Here is an 8,461-nt window from a genome sequence, read left to right as displayed (position 1 = left end):
GTTCGTTACTTTAGTTTGAAAAGATTAAGGGTTTTTTAATATTAAAAAAAATTATAGTTCTATTTTGTATAGAAATTTTTTAACCTTTTAGACGTTGACTCCTGAAAGAAAAATTTCTGGATCCGTCCCTACTTGTCTCCTAATTTTTATAATTAAATAGTTGAAAGTGCGAATTTAGCTATATGTGGTAATAAATGCTGTGATATTATAAAATGCACATATGCATATATGTTCTGAATGTATTAAACTAAATAGTTCCAGTTTATAAATTCCTCTTCTCTTTTGACATTATCAAATAAGGAACATGTCATATGTTGATGCTAAAAAATGGTTGGCCATTTTTGGGCTCAATTTAGTGATGATGTCTGACAGGACCTGACCCAATTTCCACTTTGAAATTCGAGCCAAGTCCTGTGCGTGTCCGACACCTGGCGAATGTCGGGCACAAATGACCTTTTTACCCTTCTTACTTCAATTTCTCTTTAAAATTCCCTTAGACTTCTGCCGAAAATTCGGCAGAGTCTCCCCTGTATTTTGACCAATCCCAAAATTTTCCACCTGTTAAACAATTAGTAAAACCAACCCAACAGCCAGAACATCTCAAGTAACAAATCTCAGCTCCATTTTTCCACTAATACTAGATATCAGAGCATACTCTAAAGTTTTCAAGGTTTCAAGGATTTTCTACAAAACTCTACCTTGGTGCGGAAGCTATAATTGGCCCGGTGGTGGATCCCACATACTTCTACAGCCTGGGGGGCGAAAACAGTTTGAAGATGTGAGTGGACCGAACATAAGAATTCTTGAAAACAGTTTAACAATCATAATAACCCCCACTATAAAAATTGTTAAATAAACTGAATACGTACATTCCATTTAAAGCCTTCTAAACTCAAAGCATTCCATGTAAATCATAATCAAGCTCGATAAATTTTATTCAAAAGCACTGAAATCAAAGCTTGTATAAAACACTGAAATCAAACTTGTATAAAAGCATTGTACTCAAACCTTATATAACTGAACAAAACTGTATAAATGTATCAATGCCTGAAAAATTGGAGAAGCTGATATAAAATAACTGAAAGTCATAATTAAATAAGAGAAAACCCAAAATCCTTTGAAAATACCACCTATTTGTACCCCTGTCATAACCGTCAATTCCCTGGCAGGTCTCGGGCGTCACACAGGCTACCCGAGCCGCAAACTGGCGAAATCAGGGGACTATGATCAGCTGTCCCGCCGGCAGATTCCTCGATGACACCAAGTCAGCTCGAGTCGCTCTGGCAGGATGCAGGGGACCGTAGTCAGCCTGATCCGCAATCCTGGCAGGTCTCGGGGACACAGAGTCAGCCGAGCCGCAATCCTGGCAGGTCTCGGGACACCAAGTCTGCCGAGCCGCAAATCCTGGCACTCACGGTTCGAGCGTCCCCGAAACTCGTGAGGCAAGTCAAGTGCACTGACTAACTGAAATCGGACTGGATGTCCGTAGACATCGGTCCAACTCTGGGTAATCACCAAAAATGAATGGGTACGAGGTGGTTTTAAAATAAATTCCTTTAGAAAAATCTGAATAATAACTGAAATCTCAAGTTGTGCTGCTGTCTCATCTGATTCCAACCTCAAACTCTGTTTCTATAACTTGTAAATAAGCAGCACAGACTTATAGAACTGTTACTGTACTGATCATGTTCAGAACCGTAATAAAACTTACTCAAGATCAAATAAAGAAATTTATCCAATAAATTCATTTCTAAAAACTTATTTATATAAAATCAATATAAACTCATTTATAAAACTTATTTATATAAAATCACATCAAATCATTCATGAAATCTGATTTATGAAAGAAAGTCCACTCACAGATGGTCCGAGCTACTTTGACCCTTCGAAAGTCTCCTTTGCAATCCTGTCGGGCTCCTGGTGCCTTACTCGATCGATTTGGTGGAGAAACGAAGGAGAATTTCAGCTGGAAGTTCGGGTGACTTCGGACGAACCTCCGTCGGAAAACATGGCTTTCCGGCCAGCTCAGGGCGGCCCCGGGGTTGAGGTCGGTCAGGTCTTGACGGCGACACGAAGGCGGACCCGATGGTACCCACGGCGGAGATCGGCTCGGCCTGTGGTGGCCGGGCCGTCGCCTGGAAGTCGAACGGGCGCACTGCCAAGTCGCGCGGGAGAGAGAGAGAGGGAAGAGAGAGAAAGTGACGGGGGAGAAGAGAGAGAGGGGGATAAAAATCTGACTTTTTAGCCAAATTATCGTTTTGCCCTTCGCGATTTTTAGACCATAACTTCTTCGTTACAGCCCCGATTCGGGTCTACTCTGTGTCTACGAACTCATTTCGCCGCACTCTACGCAATGGCGCAAGCGGCAATCCCAAATTCTTTCTCGATTAAAAAGTCAAATTTTTCCCCATTAAATAATGCGAGGGCAAATTGTCTTTTTGCTAGAAGATATTTTCCTTACTTTTTAGATATTTTCTTTCTTTTTAGATATTTTGTTTTGGGTTCTAACAATGTCGCTTTCGGTTCTGTGTGCTCTTCGGCAGTAATACTAAGCTGGACAAAGTTATGGATAAGTAGCCAAATGTCCTAATTACCTTTTTTTTAGGGACTTGTGCCCATTTTTATAGATTTTGGGAGATATGCATCTCGAGTGAGATTTCAATGTGAGACTCTATGCATCATCTGAGGAGGCACCATGTGTCCTTGTGAGAAATCTTCAATGGAGCGTGGTTTCTAATCATGATTGGCATGCCAAGGTGCGAATTCTCACAACTTGCCGATGATATTTTGTGGGACGAAATAAGTTGTTTAGATTTAATAGGTTGTTTGTGGATCGAATTCCATATGTCATTCTCTAATTGGCTGGTCATATGTGCTATAAACATCATACATGTGTATAATCTTATCTTACTTGATGGTCCAGCCTTTTGATATAAATCTACAAAATGAGATGGACAATTGGAAAGGAATAGACTCTAGAAGTTACTTTTGGGAAATAAATATGTCGATTTTTTTAGCAATGGTCTGTGTCTCGTAGCAATAGCAAACAAAATAGATACACAGTTTTTCATGTGAGGCTGCCCCGCCACCCTCCATCACCATCATTACTTCCTTAGCGTAGAATTTTATCTATAATAATAATAATATTCTGTTCTATCCTCATGAGGTGGTATTGATATGTATCATATATGAACATAGATATCACGCCTATATAATACGTGTTACAGGGCATTCATTCTCTAGCTTTCTAAGTTTCCAATTACCAATTAGTTTCAATGGATTATTCTCTCCCTTATGTAAACTCCATCACTGCTTTTTTATTTACAATAATCATCGTTTCCTATTACTTCTCACGCAGATGGAGACCTGCCAAATTATCCCCAACCGAAGCCAAGGGTGCATGGCCGATATTTGGCCACCTTCCCTTGCTAGGAGGATCCACACCTCCTCACATCACATTGGCAGCCATGGCTGACCAGTACGGGCCTCTCTTCACCATCCGCCTCGGCGTCCATCCATCTCTGGTGATAAGCAGCAGTGAGATAGCAAAAGAATGCTTCACAACAAATGACTTGGTCTTGAACTCGCGTCCAAAGCTCGCGGTTGTGGATCATATTGGCTATAACGGCGCCATGTTTGCGTTTGCACCCTACGGACCCTTCTGGCGAGAGATGCGCAAGATTACCACTTTGGAGCTGCTCTCTAACCGAAGGCTTGAGCTGCTCAGATGCATTCGAGTGTCTGAAGTGACAACTTTCTTGCAAGAATTGTACAAAACTTGGAGCACCGAGGAGAAAAGGAAGAGCAATAATAGCGACGGAGTTTTGGTGGAGTTGAAGCAGTGGTTTGGGGACATGACTTTGAACGTGATTCTTAGAATGGTGGCCGGAAAGCGTTATTCGGTTGCGGCCGATGAGGATGAGAAGAAAGAAGCACGTAGGGTTCAGAGTGCATTGAAGGTGTTTTTTTATTATGTGGGGGTGTCTGTGGTGGGAGATGTGGTGCCTTATCTTCGGTGGTTGGACTTGGGTGGGCATGAGAAGAAGATGAAGAAGATTGCGAAAGAACTGGACGCCATCGTTGGAGGGTGGGTTGAAGAGCACAAGAGGAGGAGGGCAAGAGGTGATGCTAAAGGGGAACAAGACTTCATAGACGCCATGCTTTCTGTGCTTGATGGTGCAGACCTTGGCGGTTTTGATGCTGACACAGTCAACAAAGCCACAAGCTTGGTAATCAAACATATGCCTAGCTTAATCTATATACTTTAGCTTAATATAAATAATTAATCAAATAAATTGTACTTTTGCAGAATATGATTGCAGGAGGTAGCGATACCACCATGGTCACATTAACATGGGCAATATCACTATTATTGAACAACCCTCACGTGCTTAAAAGAGCCCAAAATGAACTGGACACTGAAATAGGCAGACAGAGAGTTGTGAGTGAGTCAGATATAAGCAAGCTGGTCTACATCCAAGCCATAGTGAAAGAAACGCTGCGTTTGTACCCAGCAGCACCATTATCTGGACCACGAGAGTTCACCGAGGACTGCACCATAGGCGGCTACCATGTCTCAAAGGGCACCCGGTTGATCACGAACCTTTGGAAGATCCAAACCGACCCGAGAATATGGCCCGATCCATTGGAATTCAAGCCGGAGAGGTTTCTGACCACCCACAGGGATGTTGATGTTAAGGGATTGCACTTTGAGTTAATTCCATTTGGAAGTGGGAGAAGATCATGCCCTGGCTTGGCATTTGGGCTTCAAATGGTGCAATTTACGTTGGCTAGTTTTGTGCATGCGTTTGAAATCTCCAACCCCTCGAGTGCACCGATTGATATGACTGAGAGTTTTGGACTGATAAACGTCAAGGCGACCCCTCTTCAAGTTCTCATCAAACCTCGTTTGCCCTCTCAACTTCATGGATAAAATGATAAAACCAGGATTTTTATTTAATTAATGGATGTATTTCATTTTCATTTTTATTTATAGTTCATAGTTATATTTCATTTTTTGCAATAAATGTTGTTTGTCTTTCGTCCAAAAAAAATAAAATGTTGTTTGTCCCCGTATCGTTGGTCTCTCAGGTGGAGAATCAAGCCCAAGTAGCTATTATTTTAAATTAGAGCCCAAATTTTTTTTAACAAAATATTGGACATCCTTGAATTAGAGAATTGGGCCTTGTCGACTAGGTCGACAACAGCCTTTGATGGTCCTTGTAAAATAACATTGCTCTTCTTCCTTTTTCTTTTTCTTTTGTGAAACGAAGAAGATTGTATTCATAAATTACGCCTTGAGATTTCTCATTCATGTAATTACTAGCATCACATGTGCTTTGTGTAACATTTTCTACAACGAGGTTCCATAATTGGTGGTCCTCACCTCACCCCAAGATCTTAACCAGACAACAATGTCACTCGGTTGTCCCAATTAAGGTCAAGGTTTTAATTCTGATTTGTTGTTTGCTATCTATCCACATGGTGACATGCAGCATGCTGCTTACGATTAATGGGGAAGTTTTTTATGTAACTATTTAGTGTTGAAAAAATTAACAACTAATTAATAATTCCAATCACATCTGAAATCAATGTGAAAACGATTTAATCATTTTTAATACCAAATTGTTAATTGAAAAAGAATAAATTTATTAATTTTTCCAGGCCTAACCGGGGTCAGTTAACCATGGTCAGCTTAGCAGTAGCTTCTTGTCAATATGATCCTCTTCCTCCTCCCAAGTCCTAACGAACACACTGAGCCCAACTCCACTTCACAGTTTCCACAATTTCAAGACCTTCATTCTCCTCAATTCATTTCAATTTTCCTTCTGGAACCAATTAATTCATGGTTGGGGAAAGCGGCATCAACAGCAGGATGGGAGGTGCTGATAAAGTCATAGTGGCGGTCAAAGCAGAGAAGGTGATCTCAAAAACGGCATTGGCCTGGGCTCTCACTCACGTCGTTCACCCAGACGACTGCGTAACCTTGCTCGCTGTTTTCTCCGCCGTTAAGACAGGTAATTCAATTTCCAATTAAATCTTCTTCTTGTCTGAAAAAAGAAAGAAGAAAATTGAAGCTTAAACTTGCGAGTTCAATTTGTGTTGCTAATGTGGAATTTTTGCGTCAAATTGAGTGAGGGCAGGTAACAAATTCTGGAACTTTCCGAGATTCACCGGAGATTGCGGTAGCAATAGCCGGGAGGATTTGCCGGATCGGATTTGCCAGATCTCGGAGTCTTGTTCGCAGATGGTGCTTCAGTTTCACAGCCAAATCCAGGTGATTCTTCATTTCTAGCTGAATTTACCTTTATGCCACTTACCGCCTTTCTCTATTTAGTCCTTTCTCGTCAATTTACTCGTTTTTCCATTCAGAATTCAAAATTTTCAACCTTATGCGACAAAGACCACGTAGTTAGGTTGCCTGCTTGGCGCTTAAGGTAGGACCACGTAGACGTTGCCGTTGGAACTTGTCGTACTTGCTTTGCAGTGTACGCTTTTTCTTGCTTTTGTTTTTATTAGTACACAACTGGACATTTTAATGATGTATGCTATAGTTGTCTGCTCTTTATTTATTAATTCAAAACTAGTTCCTTTATAATTTATTTATTTATTTTTAATTCATCTCCAATAATGCACAAATTAGTTCCTTTATATTTTATTTATTTATTTTTATGCATTTTGATAAAAGTAACAATCTATGGTGATTTTGTTTTATAATAATCAAGATGAAGAAAAAAGTTGTTTTAGTTTCAGACTAAAAAGATTAATCATTTGGCTGCTACTGAGTCTCTTGTCATTCATCATTGGCTTGTCAGAATTTAATAGATTCTGGATTTGATTTGTTTTTGGGCACAAACAAGTTGTAAGTTAATATTTAATCATTTGAGTGGCACATGGCACATGCTATGTTCTATGTGCTTAGAACATGTCGTGGAGTGAGAATTAACTTTGTAAAAAATGATCAATCGAATTCCCAGAATCGTATCTTCTGTATGATATGAACTATGAAAGGGGATTATTATCATTTGAATTTGTTTGCACCTTCTTTGTTTTTTTGTTTTTTCCCTGGTTTAGTTTTTGTTTTCTGTTTTTGGCCTTTTCTTTTTCTCGATTTCTAATCAACTTGTTTCTCCTAATGTATAATTCGGAATAGATCGATCCGTTGTATTCACTGCACTGGTGTAAATCCACTAAAAGAATGTATCTGCTGAATAATTCTTTAGAAGGAGGAAAAATTACAGTGATATTTGATCCTGCTTAATTTTTAACTCAGTCAGTCTATGAGCTTCACCTCCTAATAAGCTCCCGACTAGTTCTTTAATGAAACTAGTTATGATCATATATTGCAGGTAACAGTGAGGATTAAGGTAGTTTTAAGTACACCAGGTGGTGCTGTGGCGGCTGAAGCAAGATGCAATGGAGCCAACTGGGTCGTACTGGACAAGTAATTAAACATACAAAAAGTATTATTTCTTATTTCCGAGCTATTGATTTAGGTGCATGCTTTACGGGTCGATTGCATCCCTCACAGTTTCACACATCTACTGCTATCCTAAACCAGTAAAGCACATTATTCTCAAGTCTGTGTTGTAGTGTTGCTGCCTTTTTATATCCAAGTGCCAGTTATGTTTCTTCATTATGAGTGAGATTCAAATGGGTAGCTAAGCACCCTAGATTGTTCTCCTTTAACAGAAAATTGAAGCAAGAGCGGAAGCATTGCATGGAAGAACTTGGATGCAACATCGTGGTGATGAACGGATCTCAGCCTAAAGTCCTGAGGCTCAATCTAGCGTGCCAAGATGAACTCCAAACACCATTCTTTTCTGCTGCTTCTTCATCAGGAACTCATGTTGGAAAGTTGCAAGGGCTTTCTAGAATGAAGCACTCCACTCCAGTGAGCAGTCCTGAAGAACCAAGTACCTCCTACACAAGAACCACAGGAGAAGGCTCTTCATCAAGTTACGACACTGTGACTTCTCTTTTTCTTGTCTATGAACAGAATCCTCTTTTTGAAGGACCACAAAGAGGAAACCACAGACGAAATTATTCAGAGGATCCGTATGAAGAGCTTGAGACAATTGGAGAAAGGCTTATAACTCTGTCTAAACCCCGACCGTCATCTGTAGTTACTACTCAGAGTGTCTTTTGGATCCCCCAAAATCACACTGTGGATCATGGAAATCCCCCAACGCCCCAAAATTGTAACAACGCTCACAAAGTAAGATCTCCCACTTTCCAAGCTCTGTTTGACGAGTATGCACAATTTGATCAAGATACAAGGAAAGATAAACATGGGCCCAAGGACACCCATCACAAAAGCTACCTTATTAATTCAAGCATCAGGGATGCTGTTTCTTTGGGTAGAACCTCCTCAGTACCTCCTCCTTTATGCTCTCTATGTCAACATAAAACCCCGGTTTTTGGGAAACCTCCAAAACAGTTTTCTTACAAAGAGTTAGAG

At 40.3% G+C, this 8,461-nt stretch overlaps 1 protein-coding gene across 1 annotated transcript; it reads left to right on the top strand.

Annotated features, from left to right (window-relative positions):
* Window positions 1–3,186: 3,186 nt before the first annotated feature.
* On the top strand, window positions 3,187–5,319 carry LOC117636087 (cytochrome P450 CYP82D47-like). The gene is made up of 2 exons (XM_034370577.1): window positions 3,187–4,229; window positions 4,310–5,319. Exons 1-2 carry the CDS (start codon window positions 3,276–3,278, stop codon window positions 4,931–4,933), a joined length of 1,578 nt encoding a protein of 525 aa, XP_034226468.1. The 5' UTR covers window positions 3,187–3,275; the 3' UTR covers window positions 4,934–5,319.
* Window positions 5,320–8,461: the final 3,142 nt, after the last annotated feature.

This window comes from Prunus dulcis, chromosome 1, assembly GCF_902201215.1.
Source record: "Prunus dulcis chromosome 1, ALMONDv2, whole genome shotgun sequence".
Classification (NCBI taxonomy): Eukaryota; Viridiplantae; Streptophyta; class Magnoliopsida; order Rosales; family Rosaceae; genus Prunus; species Prunus dulcis.
The sequence above is the reverse complement of the archived record's forward strand: the minus strand, read 5'-3'. Positions and strand labels throughout refer to the sequence as shown.